Source organism: Aotus nancymaae, unplaced genomic scaffold, assembly GCF_030222135.1.
Source record: "Aotus nancymaae isolate 86718 unplaced genomic scaffold, 86718_ANA_hifiasm-v0.15.2.pri h1tg000072l, whole genome shotgun sequence".
In the NCBI taxonomy this organism is placed as follows: Eukaryota; Metazoa; Chordata; class Mammalia; order Primates; family Aotidae; genus Aotus; species Aotus nancymaae.
The window spans coordinates 15,569,889-15,591,989 of NW_026988487.1; the positions used below are offsets into that span (position 1 = coordinate 15,569,889).

The window sequence follows — 22,101 nt, forward strand, 5'->3', positions numbered from 1 at the left end:
CTGAGGCATCACCACACTGTCTTCCACAATGCTTAAACTAATTTACTTTCTCACCAACAGTGTAAAAGCATTCCTATTTTTCCACACTCTTACCAGTATCTGTTGTTTCTTGACTTAAAATCACCATTCTGACTGGCATGTGATGATATCTCATTGTAGTTTTGATTTGCATTTCTCTCTACTTTTTTTTTTTTTTGAGATGGAGTCTTGCTCTGTCACCCAGGCTGGAGTGTAGTGGCATGATCTTGGCTCACTATAACCTCTGCCTCCTGGGTTCAAACGATTCTCCTGCTTCAGCCTCCCGAGTAGCTGGGGCTGGGATTACAGGTGCGCACCACCCCGCCTGGCTAATTTTTGTATTTTTGGTAGAGATGGGGTTCACCATGTTGGCTCAGGCTGGTCTCAAACCAGTGACCTGGTGATCCACCTGCCTCAGCCTCCCAAAGTGCTGGGATTACAGGCGTGAGCCACTGTGGCCTGCCTTGATTTGCATTTCTCTAATGATCACACTGAAATTTATTCTGATGGGCTTTTAAAGAAAAATTTCTGCAGAATGTTGTCTGCATGGGACGTACTGTCTCTTTTTTCCCCCAAGTCTTTCTTTTTTTTTTTTTTTTGAGAGATGGGGTCTCACTGTGTCACCCAGGCTGGAGCGCAGTGCTGTGATCATAGCTCACAGCAGTCTCAAACTCCCAGACTCAAGCTAACCTCCTGCCTCAGCTTCCCAAATAGCTGGGACACAGGCAGATGCTAAGCCCAGCTAATTTATTTTTTTATTTTTATTTTTTTTAGAGACAGGGTCTCTTTATGGTGCCCAGCCTTCCCCAAGTCCTTTTTCTTTTTTTAATTTTTATTTAAACACCTCCCCTCCCCCTCCCCCAAGTCCTTTTTAAAACAGATTTCATTGGCATTTTATTTTAAAATTGCATGTATTAAAGCATGCAAGTGTTTTATTTTCCATGAATTTCCTGGTAAATATGAAATTCAACAAAAACTCACCATAATTTTGAATAATACATTCACATCACTCATCAGAGCTCATTTTTCAATGTTAGCAAGTCTGTAAATGTGTATTTTTTATTTAAAGAAGACATGCAGGGGCAGAGATGGAGAGAAGGCAGAGCATGTTGTATTTAATAAGTAGTCAATTCTAAATTACTTAGAATGACTGTCACCTGTCAAATGCAAGGAACACTACTGAGCTGTGTACAAATGTAAAACATCTTAACTGAGAACACACCTATTGCAAAAGGGAATGACTGCTTTTTCGGGGGTCAGTGTCGTTGAGAAGGCAGTAACCCAGTAATCTCAGACTAGTAGGCTAATTCAACGTTTAATTACATATGTTAATTAAATTTTAGTTTGGCCTCATACCAGAATGTTTATTCAATCTCAAACTCTTTTCCACATAGTTATTCCTTGTGCTGGTCAAGAGTTTTATAGAAGTCCTTGTAATACCCATAGCCCTGGATTCTTGTATGTAACTTACAGCAGATGTCTTTAGAGGAAGTCAGTTGACCATCAGGCTCTATTGTTATGCCTGGAAAGCTTAGTATGATGCATTATTACTATGGCAATCATCAAGACACAACACAAAGTGGTGGATCAGCAGCAGCAAGGGGCGGGAATGGCAGAAGAAGGACATAATCTTAACTGTCGCTGTAGGACTGATATTACAAACTATAAATGTGTTTTTGAGGCTATGCAAAGTACCAATTTTTTGCAAATACCTTAAAGAAATGGCATATCGAATTAATGTAGATGGGGAAAGGGAAAAGAAAGAAAAAGAGATGTGTCTGTGCCTCACCAAGAGAAAGAAGCAGCCACTACATTTCCGTGAAAATCTCAAGTCTCTCACTGAGGCAGATGCTGTAGATGCTCTACCCAGATCCCCAAAATGCTTTTTACCAGCTGCTGTAGGCACTGCTGCAAGTAATGGCTCACACCATAACTTGCTCTGGAGGTGTGCCCTTGAGCGATTAGAGCCCTTCACCTAAGAGATGTGTAAACACCCCTCCAACCCAAACTGCCCACACACACCCAGAGCAGCTTACAGCCAATGACTGACTAGTGCTAGGATACAAAAGACCCCTCCCTTTGCCTCAAGGTGGGACAGATTCTTCGGTACACTTGACCTTCCAGAGCTCCCCTTGGAATAAGGTGGAGGCTAGACTTCACGTGAAATTACATTCTTACTTAGCTTCTCTCCCTTCCCTATCCTGCTTCCCTCAGTCCCTTTCACAGATTTCTCCAGTGAACACTCACTCAATAAATCACCTGCATAAGTTTCCTTGTCTCAGGCTCTGCTTCTGGGGAACCCGACCTAACATGCTCATCATTTCTGCTGGCATTCAACCAAAGCAAAATGGACAATAAGTAAACAAAAAAATGAACACCTTCAGATAAGTAAAGACAACGAAGCAGAGTATCATGATGGAGAGTGGCTTGGGCGCTGCTTGCTACTTGAGATTGGGTGGTCAGGGAAGGCTTCTTTGCTGAGAGGGATGTTTGAGCAGAGACATGAGTGAGCAGACTGACAGGCACATGAAATCAAGGGCTAGAATTCTTTTCAGGCAGATGAAACAGCAAGAAAGGCTGGCGTGGTGGAAATGAGGTAGGCACAAACGTGAGCAATTCAATATGTTTGGGTGGAACTATGTGAACAGGCAGATGTTTAATATCCTTGTGCTTATTTGGTTCTGGTTTCAGAGATTTCCTCTTCAAATGTACAGACAGTTCAGAAGTCGTACTGGCCTCTGCCTGTGGAGAAACCCACATAGTAGTTCCACTTCGTGAGAGAACAGGAGAGGCTCTGGGAGTCCTCGATTTTAACATTGGCCGAAATAGGATGTTGTTGTATCAAGAATATAAAGATCTGCAGAAAATGATGAAAGTGGTTCAAATGGCTTGCTATGAAATACTTGGCGAGTTCTCTGGAGAGAGAGAGAAAAAATATATCTTAGGTATTGTTCATGTGACATCAGTCTAAATTCACAGGTTTAATAAATAGGTTTTGGGGAAATCGCAGGCAGTGCAATGAAATATGTATTTTCTAAAATGAATTATTACAATATACAGATCTTTCCATGTAAAAGGAATTCCCTTATGCAGTCTTGTGCCGATGAGTAACATCTACAGATTCAAGCAGAGCCTGGAATCACATTCTCTTGGTTAGAACCATGTAGTTTTAGAACTGGAAGGGCTCATAAAGGCAAGCTAGAACTAGTAATTATTAAATGCCCCCATTATGTGTCTCAGATATTATTTTATTTAATCCTTACCATAACCCTATGAGGTTAATAGTGATACCCCATTTACAGGTGAGGAAAGTAAGCAACTTGCCCCACATCACACAGTTAAGAAATGGTGAGGGCTGGATTTGAACCCAGGTTTAGGTGCTCTTCCCACTATGTTACACACAACTGAACGGAACATCTCGTTTTACAGATAAAGATGCTAAAGCCTGTAAAAGTAAAGTGGGTTATCTAAGGTCCAATAGCAAGCTGGTGGCAGAGCCAAGACTAGACTCCAGTTTCTGTGATTCCACATCCACTAGGCTACTTTGAGTGCAATGCCAGCTTGGAGAGAGGGAGGGAAGAAGAAGGCATGGAAACCTTTGGCTTCCTATGATGAAGTGAATAGAATTAGAAGAGTAACACTCTGTGGGATTAAGCCAAAAGATTTGAAACTGTTTCACAGAGTGGGATAAGAAGAAAGGAGAAAGTTCATGTCTTTTGAGTGTTCACTATGTGCAACACCTGCAACTAAGCACTTTTACGTGTATCATCTTATCTAATTCTTACAGCTAACCAAGGAAGTAGGGATTAAGCCCATTCTCACCAAAGAGGAAAAGGATATTCAGAGAGACAATAGACTAATAAGGGGGCCAGCATGTGTTCAAACCGGGGTCTAACTCTAAAACCCAAGTGTTTGCCTTTTCTCAAAGCCTCTTCCTATGAGTGTCACCAGCAGTAATTTCATTTCTTTCTTTTGATTTCATGGCTAGAGAAACTAAGATTGTTTAAAACCAAAGGATATTGTCTTCTTTTCTTAAAAAAAAGTTTAATATGTTCAGAATCCTATGAAAAAAGTAATGCATGTGACTGAACAGCAATGTGAGCTGTCATTTTGCTATTCCAGAGATTGAAAATGTCAGGGAAGTCCAGCGGGCAGGAATTCTCTTCTTCCGAATCATGCTGCTCGAGCTACAGGAAAGCATACAGCTACTCAATCCCATGGAATTTATGTCACTGTTGCTCTATGACATTACTCCTCTAGCAAAGCCAAATTCTCAAGACAGCAAGTCTACGGAGTTGGAAGCCAACATGGAACTAGTGCCTGACATCCTGAAGGCAGTTATCTTGTTCTTTCATCCAGAGTTGGAATTTTCAAGTGACCTTGGAAGTTGGGATAAGTGTAAATTTGTAAGTTTTTTTTTTTTTTTTAAAAGCACGTTTTAAATTGAAGAATCGCCTACACAAATTTAGCTGTACAAATTATAATTGCATAAATCATAAGAATATAAATGCAAGAATTTTCACAGAGTGGAACACATTCATGTAACCAGACCTAGATCAAGAAATAGAACATCTGTGGAATCCCAAATGCTCTCCTTTGTACCCTTCCTCATCATCCCTTCACCCTACCCACCCAAAGAGTAACCATCATCTTTTTTTTGTTGGTTTGTTTGAGATGGAGTTTCGCTCTTGTTACCCAAGCTGGATGGAGTGCAATGGTGCGATCTCGGCTCACTGCAACCTCAGCCTCCTGGGTTCAAGCAATTCTCCTGCCTCAGCCTCCTGAGTAGCTGGGATTACAGGCATGCGCCACCATGCCTGGTTAATTTTTTGTATTTTTAGTTGAAACAGTTACACCATGTTGGCCAGGCTGGTCTCCAAACTCCTGATCTCAGGTGATCCACACGCCTCGGTCTCCCAAAGTGCTGGGATTACGGGGATGTGAGCCACCGCGCCCAGCCGCGGGTAACCATCATCTTGACTTCTAACACCATCGGTTGGTTTTGCCTATTTTAAAATCTATGTAAATGGAATTATGTAAGCTGTCAAACTGTATTTCTGCTTGCTGGTAATCCCATAAATTTTCTTTTGTTCTTTGTTCACAGTATGTTAACAAGTATTTAGTCGACAATATTTGTGCCTTTGATCCAACTGCCAAGCATGTGGAAGTTAATGTACAGCTTATCGATGGATATATCAGAGGTAAATTTCCACTTAATTACAGCCTAAATCTATACCAACAGCAATAAAACACAGTTGTGATTAAGAGATTTTTATTAGGATAAAGGAAGTAGCTCATAAATTCAGTTTTTAAGAGAAGATAGTTGTAATTCTTCTAAGAGGAGGGACGCTATAATCTATTGCATTATTCTCCGAAGTCACTGTCTGTGCCACACACGAGAATTCAAAAGCACATCTATCTATCACTCATTGACTACATGTGCATTATTTATTTTTTAAAATGCAAATGGGGCTGCAATGAGAATAGAAATGTTAAGCAAAAAGGCTATCTTTAGCTTCAATAAATAACCAAGGAAAATAAAAGACTTTTTCAAGGAGGAGAATCACCAAGAATGGAGAGCAGTGAGGCTCTCGGGTTGGAGAAGGCGATTAGCTCTTTGGCCACAGGGAATAGGCCACATATGAGAGTAAATACACAAACAGAGGCCCAAGGTCCTCCGCTGACCCATATTCTCCCACCAGAGGCCTCAGGCTACGACGAGGAATTCATTTAAATTCTGTTTCTTCTTTGTTACTTATGCAAAATAATTATAATTGGGAAAATGGCTCTGTAGAAATTGCTCACTAAACCTACCCCTTTCCTCCTCTTCCCGGTCTCCTACTATCTGTGGAGGCTCCAGACCAAGGCGGAAGGGTTTCTGGATTCACAGGGAACTATCCTAGCTGATTCCTGAGCAGCCTTGACCACCAACGCTCCCCATCACTTTCTGCTTTCCAACAGTGCCCTCTGGTGGAATAAATACTAACTGCCGTTAACGGAGCAGGACTCAGCCAGAAAAATAGCCCCCAGTCACCACCGCCGAGCCCTTAGTGTTACCAGTCTTCGCAGCAATCAAGAAAGTTCGTAGGTCACCCAGATACCAACCCTCTCTCCTTCAGATGGAGTTATATCAGGAAATTCTAAGCTTCCTTCGTAGGGGAAGGGAGAGCAATTCTTTGGGGTGCCTTTCTGCTTGCTAGAAGGAGAGGAGTCTTCTGCCAGGGCAATCTGCTGCTTGGAGTTTACCTGGTCCAGCAGCTTTAAATAAGGGCACTACTCTACGAATCTACTCAGAAAGAAATGTCACTAATAATATCTGTAGATTCAGCCTGTGACAGGCAGAGACTGCTAGACCATATAGCATAGCTCCTAACACACCAAGCCTTCCAAACTATTGATTTTACCGAAAGGGTAGAATTAGGGCTGGTAATGTGCCCATACTTTCTTAGGGCTTCTGCTGCCAATATTCTCACTCCCACTTCACCCTACTTCAAGAAAAGGGTATTTTTGGCCAGGCACAGTGGCTCACACCTGTAATCCTGACACTTTGGGAGGCCAAGGCAGGCAGATTGCTTGAGCCCAGAAGTTGGAGACTAGCATGGACAACATGGCAAAATCTTGTCTCTACAAAAAAAATACAAAAACTGGCCGGGCGCGGTGGCTCACACCTGTAATCCCAGTACTTTGAGAGGCCAAGGTGAGTCAGGAGTTTGAGACCAGCCTGGCCAATATGGTGAAACCCCGACTCTACTAAAAGTACAAAAATTAGCTGGGCGTGGTGGTACGTGCCTGTAGTCCCAGTTTCTCCTAAGGCTGAGACAGGAGAATCGCTTAACCCAAGAGGCGGAGGTTGCAGTGAGCCGAGATTGTGTCACTGCACTCCAGCCTGAGGGACAGAGTGAGACTCTGTCTCAAAAAAACAAAAACAAAAACGGAAATGAACTGGGCATAGTGGTGCATGTCTATAACCCCAGCTACTCAGGAGACTGAGGTGGGAGATCACTTGAGCCGGGGAGGTTGAGGCTGCTGTGAAATGTGATCATGCCGTAGCACTCCAGCCTGGGCAACAGAATGAAACCCTGTCTCAAAAACAGCAACAACAAAAAGGAGGTTTTATTATTGTTGTTATTATTATACTAATGGAACTCTAGGCAGCTGTGTCCTGCCTTTTGATTGAGTTACTATGAGTTACTATGAAGAAACATTGGGTAGCTTTGTTGAGCAGGCCTAAACTCCCAAGACTATGCCATTGCAGGTGAGTGCTGCTGACATACTCCCTGTGGAGGACCCTGTGACTCCAGTGAGCACTCGCAGACAGCTGTGTTTGCAGTAGTACATCAATAGCCTGCTATTCTCTGTCACTTTGCCTAAGATACCCCTAGTAGTTGGTCTCTTCTACTTGGAGATTCATGACTTGACCACCTTCTCGAGGACCTATTCTCCCCATTCCACTTTGGACCTCTGTTGCCAGCCTTACCTGGTAGTTCAGGGTGCCCCTTATCTGTTCCATATCTCCCTCCCAGGAGTTTTAGACAGATGTTGCCTGCTTGGAAATGTTCTTAGACCCAGAGGCAAGAAGAGCTGTCCCTCATTGCAAGTGTAACCAGAATCACTTTTCTGTCTAGAACCTGTGTCTCTGCCAAGTGACCACACCTCCTCCTCTAAATCCAAGTGTTTACAAGTCCACAGACATTGGTCTTAGCAGGAGTGCCCCAGGCCCTCCACTTCTCCTACAGGGGTCCTAGAGCTCCAACTCTGCCAAAGCAGCCAGAGCCTCAGTACTGTCACCATCTGTAAAGAAACCCACCAGCTTCCTCAATAAAATCATACCATGATCCTCTAAGGGTGAAAATGAAGGAAGATGCCTTTCCATCAGCAGGAGAGGACTGCTGGACTCACAGTCCTGATTAACTTTTATCTTCTATCTTCAAAATTCACCTTCCCTGTGAGATCCTTCCCTAATTGCTACTGCCACCACCATGGTGGCTCTCATGAGTGCCACGCTCCCCCAACTCCATTACAGAAATGGGATATGACTCATTCCTTAACTCCCCACTGCCCAGCTAAGGACCTGACAGGAACCTTGGTGTAATGATTCTACCAACCATCCAGAAATAGCAAGTAGGAATACAGCCCTGAATCTGCAACTCTGAGGATGTGCCTGTTTCTTTTAAATGGGTCAAGCCAAAATGGACAACCAGACGCCAAGAACATTGTTCTGTCTTATTCATGTAAACCTTCCGTATGCTAACATTGGTTTGGATTCAATTAGAGTTCTCTGTTGTCTTTTTGGACTTAGTCATCTTGAATGGGAATTGTTGGCTCCTTCTTATAGGAAAAAACTTGCCATCTTAGCTAGACTTGGGTTTAACGGAGAGCTAAGAGTGCGCCATTTATTTACAAGTTGCTGACAGATTTTAGGCCGTGGAGGAGGATATATCATTTCATCTTGAGAACAGATTTCCTTTGTCCTGGCAAGAGCCCCTTAAAAAGCCCTTTTAGTTACAAGTTATGATATCAGACAAGTACTCACACAATGCACAGGAGAAGGGTATAACACTGTTCTGGGTAAAACTCTCGGACCTGGATGCTAGACCTATTTCCCATGCATGCAAAATCCTTGCCTTTTGAGTTCCAAGTTATTCAGAGGAAAAAAGAAAATCGAACCAGCTATTCTCTTTATGTTTCTTATCACTTCTTGTGATTTTAGTTTTGAAGTTTTCTAACAGTAATCATTGAGAGAAACAACTAAACACAGTTTTACATGTATAGATAACATCACCGCTACTTTGATATCTGATTAAAGACTTTTAAAAATGAGCTTGATGAGAAGTGGAACATGGTGGCATGCACCTGTGGTCCCAGCTACTTGGTAAGCTGAGGCACAAGGATTTCTTGGGACCAGAAGTTCAAGGCTGTAGTGCACAGTGATGGTGCCTGTGAATAGCACTGCCCTCCAGCCTGGACAACACAGTGGACATCGTCTCCAGAAAAAAAATCAGTTTAATAAGAACATTTTTCTAGCCGGGTGTGGTGGTTCACGCCTGTAATCCCAGCACTTTTGGAGGCCGAGGTGGGCGGATCACTTGAGGTCAGAAGTTCAAGACCAGCTGGCCAACATGGTGAAACCCTGTCTCTGCTAAAAATACAGAAAAAATTAGCCCGGCATTGTGGTATATGCCTGTAATCTCAGCTACTCAGGAGGCTGAGGCAGGAGGATGGCTTGACTGAACCCAGAAGCTTGAGGTTGCAGTGAGCCGAGATCGCACCACTGCACTCTGGCCTGGGCAACAAAGCAAGACTTCATCTGAAAAAGAAAAAAAAAAAAACAACATTTTTCTATTTAACTTGACACTCTTTTTTTTTTTTTAATTTTAGTGGATGTTAAAACTGTCTTTTATCCTGAAACAGTATTTTTTATTTTTGAGATGGAGTCTTGCTCTGTCACCCAGGCTGGAGTGCAGTGGTCCAATCTTGGCTCACTGCAACCTCCACCTCCCTGGTTCAAGAGATTCTCCTGCCTCAGCCTCCTGAGTAGCTGGGATTACAGGCATGCATCACCACGCCTGGCTAATTTTGTATTTATAGTAGAGACAGGGTTTCTCCATATTGGTCAGACTGGTCTCAAACTCCTGACCTCAGGTGATCCCCTTGCCTCGGCCTCCCAAACTCAAGCTGCCCTCCTTGACTCAAGCGATCCTCCTGGCTCAGATTTCCAAGTAGCTGGGACTATAGACGCATGCCACCATGCCCAACTAATTTTTTTATTTTTTGCAGGATTACAGGCATGAGCCACTGCGCCCAGTCTTACGTTTTTTATTAAAGTACTTGACAAGGTCACATAGAACTAAAAGCCTAAAAAGAACCACTAGCCGATATCTTCTCTTTCATTTTCTTCAGTTCGCCTTGCCGGAGGCAACCATTTTTGTTCTTTCACTGTTTCTTCTTGGCATTTGCACATCTATTTCTATTGTGCACATATTGTTATCTTTTGATTCATCAATTTTAAATCTTATCAATAAATTTCCTCTTGTTATAAGTGAAGATTTAGCTCTGTTATACTACCATTCTCTTACCCCATCCTCCCAATGCAGTTATATTTATAATTTGTGGTTAAATAGAAAAGCAATGTTTACATGATTTTGCCTATGAAAATATCATATACAGCTGAGCATTGCAGCATTTTTTGATTTCTCATTTTTTTTTCTGAAGTAAATAATTGTTCTTTATTTTTAAACTTTCTTAGTTATATTTGTACTTCTTGGTAATTCCCAACCTGTCCATTTGCCTCTCCCATAAGACAGTTCTATCAAGTAATTTATTAGTTCCAATTTACTTTCTTTTCCCAAAGCCATCTCTTCTAGAGATCTTGATTCCTCTGCTTTTTTTTTTTTTTTTTTTTTTTTTAAAGAGATGGCCTCACTCTATCACCCAGGCTGGAATGCAATGGCACAATACAGCTCACTGCAACTTTGCCCTCCTTGACTCAAGCGATCCTCCTGGCTCAGATTTCCAAGTAGCTGAGACTATAGGCACATGCCACCACGCCCAACTAATTTTTTTATTTTTTGCAGAGGTGGGGTCTCACTGTATTGCCCAGGCTAGTCTTGAACTCCTGACTTCCAGGGATTTTCCTGCCTCAGCCTCCCAAAATGCTGGGATTACAGACGTAAGCCACCCATACCCAGCCCTCAATTCTTTCTCTATCTGAAGTCTTTCCCCTGTCCCCAGGATCTGCTACTCAGCTGCCTTCCTGAGATTCACTTCGCCACTATTGAAGGAATTTAATTTGGCATTCTCTTGGTTCATTCTTGGTCTAGTCCCTTGTTTTCAGGTGACATACCTTCAGTAGTTTTCTGAGAAAATGTTGTATACATGGTAAATGTTCTGAGACCTTTCATTTCTGAAGATGTTTTTATTCAGTCCTCATATTTGGTTTCTAATTTGCTGTGGAATATAATTTTGAAGACGTTGCTCTATTGTATTTTTTCATTTTTATTTAAATTATACACACACACACACACACACACACACACACACGTAGAGAGAGAGTGAGAGAGATGAATCTCACTCTGTTGCCGAGGCTGGAGTGCAGGGGTGCGATCTCAGCTCACTGCAACCTCCGCCCCTAAGGTTCTAGCAAATCTCTTATCTCAGGCTCCCAAGTAGCTGGGATTATAGGTGCCTGCCCCATACCTGGTTAATTTTTTTGGATTTGTAGTAGAGACGGGGTTTTGACATGTTGGCCAGGCTGGTCTCAAACTCTTGACCTCAAGTGATCCACCCATCTCAGCCTTCCAAAATGCTGGGATTACAGGTGTGAACCTCTGCACCCTGCCAAATTTTATATATTTTTAACAGACAGGGTCTTACTGTATTGCCCAGGCTGGACTAAAAACTTTTGGGCTTGCCAGGCACAGTGGCTCATGCCTGTAAGCACTTTGGGAGGTTGACGCAAGCCAATCACTTGAGCCCAGGAGTTCAAGACCCGCCTGGGCAACATAGTGAGACCCTGTCTCTACAAAAAACTTAGAAAAACAAATAGCTGGGAGTAGTGGTATGTGCCTATAGTTCCAGCTACTTGGGAGACTGAGGTGGGAGGATCGCTTGAACCCAGGAGGTTGAGGCTGCGGGGAGCCATGTTTACACCACTGCACTCCAGCCTGGGCCATGGAGCAAGACCCTGTCTACAGAAAAAAAAATGTTCCTGGGCTCAAGATGTCCTTCCACCTCAGCCTCCCAAGTAGGTACCACAGGAGTGCTGCCACCACACCTAGCTTTCCAGTGTCTTTTTCAAAAACTGAGACATAATTCACATACCATAAATTTCACCATTTGTACATTTTAAGGTGTACAATTTAGTGGCTTTGTATATCTCAGATTGTGCAATTATCACCACTATCTAATTTTAGAACATTTTCATCCCCCCAAATAGAAACCCTGTACCCATTAGCAGTCACTCCTCCTCTCCTCTCCCTCTAGCTCCTGGGAGCCGCTCGTCTACTTTCTGTCTCTATGGGTTTACCTACTCTGGACATTTCACATAAATGGAATCACACAATAGGTAGCCTTTTGTATCTGGCTTTTTTGACTCAGCGTAATGTTTTCAGGGTCCATCTATGTTCTAGCTTGTATCAGTACTTCATTTTTTGTGTGTGGCTGAAAAATATTCCATGATAGACCACATTCTGGTTCATTCATCTATCAGTTGATGCACCTGCAGGGTGTTTCCACTTTTCGGCTACTGTAATTATGCCTCCATTAACATTTGTTTACGAATTTTTGTGAAAACATATATTTTCAGTTCTCTTATGTATTTACCTATAGAGTGCAAGCATATGCTAACTCTATGTTTAATTTTTGTGGAAAAAACTTCATTGTCATACAACTTTAAAGATTGCTGCTGACAGCCAGGGCAACATAGTGAGAACCTGTCCCCACACAAGAATGAAAAACTTAGCCAGGTGTGGTAGCACGTTCCTGTAGTCCCAGTTACTCAAGAAGCTGAGCCCAGGAGGTTGAGGCTGCAGTGGGCCATGATTATGCCACTGTACTCCAGCCTGGGCAACAAAGTAATACTCAATCTCTTTAAAAAAAAAAAAATAAATAAGGCAAAGATTGCTGTTAAGAAGTCTGAAGCCGGCTGGGTATGGTGCCTCATGCCTATAGTCCCAGCACTCTGGGAGGCCGAGGCAGGTGGAGCACCTGAGGTCAGGAGTTCAAGACCAGCCTGGCCAACATGGTGAAACCCCATCTCTCTAAAAAAAAAAAAAAAAAAGAAGAAGAAGTCTGAAGCCTTTCTAAATTGGTGTGACCTTTCTTCGTTTTATATCTCTCCAGAAGCTGTAGAATCATCCCTTCATCCCTAAAGCTGTAAAATGTTATAATGATACGCCTTTTTATGGGTCTATTTTCATCCATTGATCTGGATACTGGCTGGGCTGGCTTTTTCAATTGTGAAATGTAGATCTTAAGTGCTGGACGATTTCCTCCATGGCATCAAGATTGCTACTTATGGCTGTGCAATTCGTACACTGCACAAAGGTGCTCTGCTGAGGAGGTGGGTGGGGACCAAAATGTATCCCGGATTCCATTTACTAGACTGTGTGCCTTAAACTGAAGCTACATCTGCTTGGAGGAGGAGCATCTTCTTCATGGTGTGTGTCGGCACACACACCAAGCTGTGTGCCGACAGAGCACATTCACTCACAGTAGGTGTGTTTTTCTCATCTTTCACAAAGGTGACCTATAAGGCTGGTGGTGGCCCTGCCCTACTTTTTCTGTATTCCCTCTTTGGAATTCCTATTATACAGACATTGGATCTTTTAGATCACAGTCTTCAAAATCCCTATATTTTCTCTCCTAACTCTTTCCTAAACAGTTTCAACAAACCTTTCTGAACCCTTTGAGGATTCTGAGATATACAGAAGGTTGGTTCTAGGCTTTCTCCACTGCCGATTTAGGATTCCACTTTTCTCCTGTCTGCTACCACTTCTTCATCTGCATTACACTCCTCAAATTTTGTTGTTTTTGTCTTTCACTCAACTAAAATTATCTCAGTGCTATCCATGTGCCAGGTCCTGTTCTAGGTTCCTAGGATACAATAGTGAACAACATAGACCGAGACCCCTGCCCTCAAGAAGCTTACATTCTAAAGGGGAGAGCAGAGAATAAGCAATAAATGTAATAAATTATATACTATGGTAGAAAATAAGTGCTGTGGTGGAAAAATGCAAAGTAGAGTAAGGCAGTGGATGCACAGGTGGGAGGCAGGGAGGAGGCACAGGCTGCAAATTTAAATAGAGTAGTCATGTAGACCTTATCAGGGAGGTGAGACTTAAGCAAAGACTTGAAGGAAGCAGAGGAATCAGCCATATGAATTACTGTACAAGGAGTATTCCAGGTGTTGCTTGATGATATTTTATCATAAGAAAATAAAAAAGAACGAAAAGAAAAAGATTATTGCAGGCAGAAAAAACAGCCGATGTAAAGGCCCTAAGGCAGGAACAACCAGTTGTTCAAATAGCAACAAAGGGTCAGTGTGTCAGTAGCAGGGTCACAGAATAGGAGATAAGTAAGGAGATGAGTTCAGGAGGTAATGGAGGACTGAATCGATTAGGGTCTTGAAGACCATCATAATGTCTTGACTTTTATGGTTTATGGCGAACCTCCTGCCTTGTCCTCCAAAGTGCTGGGATTACAGGCATGAGCCACAACACCCAGTGAAGTACAGCCATTGCACGGTTTTAAGCAGAGGAATGATATGACCCATGTTTTAAAAGGATCGCCCTGCTGCTGTCATGAGAAGGCACTTTGGAGGTCAAGAAGAGACGCAGAGAGACCAACTAGAGGAGCTATTGTGGGAATCCAGATGAGAGATGAGGATGGGACCAGTGGAAATGGTGAAAAGTGGTCATATTACATATATTTGAGAGGCAGAATCAAAATATTTCCTGACAGTTTGAGGGTGGAATGAGAAAGAAACACAGGAGCCAAGGTTGACTCCATGGTTTGGAAGGATGGAGTTACCATCAGCTGAGATGGAGAACACCATAGGTGGAGCAGGCTTTGGTTGGGAGGGAGATGAAGTTTCAGATTTTGACATGCTGAGTTTGAGATATCTATTAGATACTGAAGTAGAGATGTGAATATATAGGTGGGTAAATAAATCTGGAGTTTTGGAGAAAGGTCTAAGCTGGAGACATAAAATTGAGATTCTTTTTTTCTTTTTTCTTTCTTTCTTTTATATATATATATATATATATATATATTTTTTTTTTTTTTTTTTTTAAATAATAGAGACGGGGTTTTACCATGTTGGCTAGGATGATCTTGATCTCCTGACCTTGTGATCCACCCGCCTCAGCCTCCCAAAGTGCTGGGATTACAGGCATGAGCCACCGCGCCCGGCCATAAAATTGAGATTCATTGGTAAATAGATGATTGGAAAAGGGAGGAAAGTCTCCTGGGTGGGAAGACTGAGTAGATAATTCTGAATGTTTTGCCACAAAGGGGAGAAAAGCAATGGTGTGGGAACCGGAGGAGGAAATGGGGTAAAGGTTTCGTTTCGTTTCGTTTCTAAGATGGGAGAGGTAACAACAGGTTTGATTCTGATGGGAAAGCAGAAAGCGACAAGTTGACAAGTTGAAGATAGAGAAGAATTCCTGAAGCAATGTCCTCAGACACGTGAGAGAGAATGGGCTGATGTTAGAGTAACCATACGTCCTATATTTACCTTGGAACAGCCCAAGTCTTTGCTTGTTGTCCTGGTGACTTGCCCAGTGAGCGTCTTACTCTCTCAGGTGTACCAATTTGAACAGTGAATTATTTGCCTACCCTGGATCTACTGCACCAAGGGAGGAATTGGCTTAAGACAGCAGGAGGACAGAGGACATGGGTGCATATGAGAGTTAGTGGGTGGCTGTGCTGGTGGGAGTCTAAGGAAGTTGCCTTCTGATTGCTTCAATCTTACAGCGAAGCTGAAAGCAGAGTTATCAGCCCGAGTGAGAATGGGAGAGGAAGTTGGGAGAGGAAGTTGTTGGGACTTTGAAGAGAGAGGAGTAGGAATGAAATATTGGTGTTTCTTTCTTTCCTGATCTTTCTATTGTTGTGTTTTATGTCTTCTTAATCAATTATAGAGACAGGGTCTCTCTCTGTCACCCAGGGTGGAGTGCAGTGGTGCCTCAAACTCTGGGGTTTAGATGATTCTCCTGCCTCAACCTCCTGAGTAAGCTGGGATTACAGGCATGAGCCACCATGCCTGGCCCTTATGTCTTTTTCTTTTCTTCTTTCTTTTCCTTTATATTAGTCTTAGTAGGAATTTCAGATGTAGCAATATTGAATGCATGTAATCTTCTGAAAAGCATTATCTGTTCAATTTTCATATTTTAACTTGGTGATCTCCAAAGTTAAGTACAAGCACCCAGAAGGTTAAAAAAAAAAACTACCTCTGGGGTGCAAGAAAAATATCAAAGATGATTCTGTTGAGACATTGAAAGACAAAAAAATAAAAAAGAAAGAAAGAAAAATACCAAAGGACTCTTTCTCTTTCTCTCTCTCTCTCTCTTTCTTTCTTTCTCTTTTGTTTTTGACAGGGTCTCATTCTCACCCAGGCTGAAGTACCGTGGCATGATCTTGGCTTACTGCAACCTCTCCATCTCAGGCTTGGGTGATTGATCATCCCTCCTCCCACCTGAGCCTCCCTAGTAGCTGAGACTAGAGGCCCACACTACCACGCCTGGCTCATTTTTGTATTTTTTGTAGAGACAGGGTTTCACCATGTTGCCCAAACTGGTCTTGAACTCCAGGACTCAAGTGATCCTCCCAAGTGTTGGGATTACAGGCATGAGCTACTGCACCCGGCCAAAGGACTTTTCTTTATAATGGTTTAAACTCATTATTAACTTCTATTTTTTGTTTAAAATGTTTTAAAATAGGTGAAATCCCGTCTCTACTAAAAATACAAAAATTAGCTGGGCGTGGTGGCGCATACCTGTAGTCCCAGCTACTCAGGAGGCTGAGGCAGGAGAATTGCTTGAACCTGGGAGGCTGAGGTTGCAATGAGCTGAGATCTCGCCACTGCACTCCAATCTGGCGACAGAGTGAAACTCCATTAAAAAAAAAAAGGTTTTTAAAATAAATAACATAAATAAATATACATATATTGGGGCACATGCTTAATGTTTGTTACTGATAGAGGTACATGATCAAAAGAGTTTGAAGACCACTACATTAAACTATAAATTTTGTAAAGATAATTTGTATTGATTTCAATATACACAGGATTTGATTTATAGCTACATTATTTAAAGTCACTACATGTGATATTGTACAGAAATTACGCTTGCAATGGGAATAAAACTAATATACCTGCAAGAACTCAGCATTCCTCCTGGAACAAACTTCCTCCCAAACTTTGATAACTCAAGAAAAATGTGTTTTTAACTCCCCATATAACAGTGATATTTTTCCTGATAAATCTGGGAGGCAGTACTCTACAGTGCCTTTGGACCACATTAAATTAACAATGACATATTAAGCACCTGATTGCCATAGCAAATATAGTTCTCCTGCCTACAGAAAATTGAAAATTGCATGCACAACCGGCACAGTGGCTCACGCCCATAATCCCAGCACTTTGGGAGGCCGAGGGGAGTGGTTCACCTGAGGTCAGGAGATCAAGACCAGCCTGACCAACATGGTGAAACCCCATCTCTACTAATAATACAAAAAAATTAGCAGAGTGTGGTGGCAGGCGCCTGTAATCCCAACTACTCAAGAGGATGAGGCAGGAGAATGGCTTGAACCCAGCAGAGGTTGCAATGAGCCAAGATCGTGCCATTGCACTCCAGCCTGGGTGACAAGAGTTAACTCCGTCTCCAAAAAATAAAAAGAAAAAGAAAAGAAAAATTTCATCCACACACCCTTCTAGTCCTGCAGGACTTTCAGTTCATTGTGTGTGCAGCTGTCATGTTAAGGAATGACTTGGGGTACATGAAGCAATAGAAATAAGAGAACTAAAACAAAGACAACTAATGAAGGAGAGGAACGTCAAAAAATGCAGCTGATCTTGGGTTAGTTGCTGAAAAGAGCAGTTACATTTTAGCTTTTGTACTTGAAGCTTACTTCATTCTTTTTGCTTTGTCCGCCTATACCAATTATCCATCATTCCCAAAATATTCAGAAATACCCTACTATAGCCCAGTGTTTCTAGCATAATGAATTCACTATATAATTAAAAGTTTGATTAAACTAGAACCTACAAAAATAGCATGTTTCTGAACTAATGTCCATAAATAGATTCAAAGGTCGACCCAGTACTCTCTATAGCTAGGATGTATTCAGATAATTTACTATACACTTCTGCAAGGCAAAGCAAAAAAAGCATAATTTCTACGGTTATAAAAGAAGTGTACATCTGCTTGAAAAAATTATTGTCTGTGTGAACGGGGTCTCTCGTGGGCCAAGCTGCAAAGATCCAGCATGTATCTACCACAAGAGGGCAGTAACGCTCAACCGTTAATAGGGAACCCAGCAGAGAGCTGGAGGCTTATAAGAGTAATCGTTAGAACCGGTGGTTAACGCAGCAGTCTCTGGAAAGGACAGGGAAACAGGAACCACCGCCCAGACATTTTCGGGGCTTCTATCTGGGTAACGATGAGACAGAAAATAAGCAACAGGGTCTTGTGAAAGAGAGCGACCTCGCTCACCATCCTCGTGTCGTTGAATCACCATGGAGATGGCGACTAGCTTAATAAAGGCTGCAGATGGGCGTCTGCTCATGTGGATGTTGGCGTCAAAGGAATAGAGCTCTTCATGGGGATTAGGGAAGGGCAGAAGAAAAGCTGAGGGGAGCAGCAAAGCTGTTTTGTCTCAGAAAATGAGGACTTTAAGAGTGTCCTAGGGGCCGGGCGCGGTACCTCACGCCTGTAACCCAAGCACTTTGGAGGCCAAGGCGGGCGGATCACCTGAGGATCACCTGAGGTTGGGAGTTCAAGACCAGCCTGATCAACATGGTGAAACCCCGTCTTTATATTCTTTATTTAAAGAAAAAAAAGAGTGTCCTAGGGTAAATTTGATTTTATTTAGCTTCATAACATTGAGACATTAAGATAAAGTAATCTTTGGAAACCTGTAGCTTTACCTTGCAGGGTTTCCAGTAAACTAATTAACAGAAGGAGAGATGAATTATAACAAATGCACCTTCAATATTTTAAGTATGTATGTCGATTGGCCTAGTATTGCCCATAAAATGAGATGAATCAGGTATTTTGAATATGATCTCATGACCAGCATCTGTTTTTTTATATTCGTAATTCTCACTAATGTTACTGAGCTATAATCTGGAAAGACTTTTAGTATTTGAAAAACCTAATTCATTATTCCTTAATGTTTCAATTTAACATTTATTGAATATTTACAATTGACTGAGAAAAGGCAATGCCAAGGTGGTGTGCCTCTGCGTGCGCGTGTGTGTGCACTTGTGTGTGCCTGTGCGTGTGTTAAAACCGAGAATTCTAGAAAATTGTAACCACTTTTTTTTTTTTTTTTTTTGAGACGGAGTCTCACTCTGTCGCCCAGGCTGGAGTGCAGTGGCGTAATCTCGGCTCACTGCAACCTCCACCTCTTGGGTTCAAGTGATTCTCCTGCCTCAGCCTCCCGAGTAGCTGGGACTACGGGCTTGTGCTACCATGTCTTGATAATTTTTTGTATTTTTAGTAGAGACAGGGTTTCATTGTGTTAGCCAGGATGGATCACGAGGTCCGGAGTTTGAGACCAGCCTGGCCAACATAGTGAAACCCCGTCTTTACTAAAAATACAAAATTTAGCCGGGCGTGGTGGCCTGCACCTGTAGTCCCAGCTACTGGAGAGGCTGAGACAGGAGAATTGCTTGAACCCGGGAGGTGGAGGTTTCAGTGAGCTGAGATCGCACCACTGAACTACAGTTTGGGTGACAGAGCAAGACTCAAAACAAAACAAAACAAACAACAAGAAAAACAAGACCCTGTCTCTATTATTTAAAAAAAATAAATATTTAACTCAATTATATAACTAAATGGTTTATTCAATTCAAATCAGCAAATATTTATTGGGTTAGACACTCAGTCACTAGGAATAACAAAAATGAGTAAAACAGACCTGTGGGTGAGAGGCATCTAAAAAAAAGGGGGTAGTTATTTATTTATTTATTTATTTTTGAGACAGAGTCTCCCTCTATTGCCCAGGCTGGAGTGCAGTGGCATGATCTCAGTTCACTGCAATCTCCACCTCCAGGTTCAAGCAGATTCTCCTGCCTCTATGCCCGGCTAATTTTTGTAGTTTTAGTAGAGATGGGGTTTCACCATGTTGGCCAGGCTGGTCTCAAATTCCTAACCTCAAGTGATCTGTCAGTCTCTGCCTCCCACAGTGCTGGGATTATAGGTGTGAGCCACCACACCCAGCCGGTAGTTAAGATTTTGGAGCAACTACCTCTGTGACAGATCTTCACATGTATTTTCTCAGCCTGTGGTCCCAGCTACTTGGAAGGCTGAAGTGAGAGGATCACCTGAGCCTGGGAGGTCGAGGCTGCAGTGAGCCATGATCGTTTTTAAATTTCTCCAAAGACAAAAACAATTCTTACAATTTCATTTTATGGAAGAAGAAACTGAGGCTCAGAGCAATTAAGTGACAAAACTCATTGGTTTAGAGCCAAGATTGAAACCCACATTTGTTCAACTCTTTATAGTCTTTCCATTGGACCATTCTATCTGAATATTAGTCACTGACTTCTGGGAAAAAGCAACTTTTATGAATGACAGTTTAACAGTTTTCAATTTAAAAAACTTAAAACATATAATGGTGTGCTGATATAGTTTTAAATAATTTTTAATTAAGAAATATTTCAAACATACAAGTATAGAGAATAACATGGGTAGTCATTAAGAAGCTACATTCTATAGCCAATCTTGACACTGTCATGTTTGAGTTAGACTTTTTAAAGAATAAAATGTTATAGGAACAGCTGAGGATTTCTATCCCTCCTTGATCCCACTGTCTTCTCTTCTTTCCCTAGAGATAATACTATCAGGAATTTGGTATTAGTTTCATGCATGATTTCTTATTTTTACTATATGCTAATGAATCCATAAATAATATAACACTATCTTTCAGGTTTTAAAACTGTGCCCCAAAGTACATAGTATTCTATAACTTACTTTGTGTATTGAATATTTTGAGATTTATTCATGAATACAAATAACTCTAATTCTTTAACTGCTGTAAAGTATTCCATTGTATGACTATAGCAAAATTTATCCATATTCCTGTAATTACATATTTACACAAGATTCTGCTTGGTTTTAACTCAAAACACATCTAATGAACCTTAATCATAATATTGGAACTCATAATTTTAATAGTAAAGTGCAAAACTATCCACCCTTACTTTTTTTCTTGATGCAGGTCATTCCCGAACCGAAGTCTGGAAATTTGGTAACGTTGTCATTGAACATCTATACCACTGGATACACATCTGTTCAGCTCTCACCAAGATAACCAGAAAACTAAATAGTGCTATTATACCTCCATTGCCCTCCAAGACTGACAGTTATATGTATGCAAAAATGCCAGGGGAGGGTTTGCAAGAGAAGTGATAATGGATGATAATGGAATTGGTTCTCTACTTGGAATCCTTTGTTCATGTTCAGTTTTGTTAACAATATTTTCCATTGGAAAGAAGTACCCATAAACGTCTTCTGCTCCTAACATTTACCTCAGCACTTTCTAAACCCAAAAGTGCCACCAAAGGAGAAATTTAGCCAAAAAATATCCAGCGAAGGTAGCCATAGCCAAATGTATTTAAGTATGTTATAGAATATATATGTTTCCTTTCACTTTGAGCTTTGTATCTGCTGTGGAACTGTTGTGGTTGATTGGGCCGTTATTTTTCATTCTTATAAGGTTCAAAGTAACAACTGAGGATTTAGAAAAAAAGAATACCAAATAATAAAGATATATCAAAAGAATACCAAGTAATAAAGATTTTTAAGAAACGGACTGAGAATTGTTTTTCTAATTTTTCAAAGACTTATCTAAACATTGCCTATTCCCTCTCCCCGCCCCCATACTCTTGCCTTAACGACTCAAAAGTCATTTTTGTTTTTTAACTTTTTAATTTTTGTCAGTACATAGTAGGTGTACATATTTATGGGGTACTCAAAAGTCATTTTAATGAACAGAAATTCTTATGGGAAAATGTCCACGACTCATGGAAAAAAGAAAACACTTTTTTAATGATAAAAACCTCTTGAGTTCAAGAAGTACAAAAAGAATTTATATTTGTTTAAAGCTTGTTATTGGGCGACAAACTTTACTGCTCTGTGGTGAGATTTCATCTTTGCAATAAGATATCTGATGACAGAGTCCAGTTTTAATAAAATTTTGGGAAATTAAACTTTATTTTCTTTATTAGATTGACTGACAAAATGTGATGTGTTCCAAATATCTTATAATTTGAGATTGGCCATCCCTTTTTAACCTTTTCTGATAAGAGGGTAGTGTTATTACCAGTCGTCGTCTCTTGGATGATCACATGCCCAGCTTTAA

The 22,101-nt window shown here is 41.5% G+C and overlaps 1 protein-coding gene across 1 annotated transcript in view; it reads left to right on the top strand.

The window, feature by feature from the left end:
• The window catches only part of EFCAB5 (EF-hand calcium binding domain 5), a 143,570-nt gene extending 122,018 nt beyond the window's left edge, over window positions 1–21,552 (top strand). The window contains exons 20-23 of the mRNA XM_021669777.2: window positions 2,710–2,963; window positions 4,141–4,424; window positions 5,123–5,219; window positions 20,959–21,552. Of these exons, the coding sequence (XP_021525452.2) occupies window positions 2,710–2,963; window positions 4,141–4,424; window positions 5,123–5,219; window positions 20,959–21,149 (826 nt within the window). The 3' untranslated portion in view covers window positions 21,150–21,552. The remainder of the gene's footprint in view (window positions 1–2,709; window positions 2,964–4,140; window positions 4,425–5,122; window positions 5,220–20,958) is intronic.
• The last annotated feature ends 549 nt before the right edge of the window (window positions 21,553–22,101 follow it).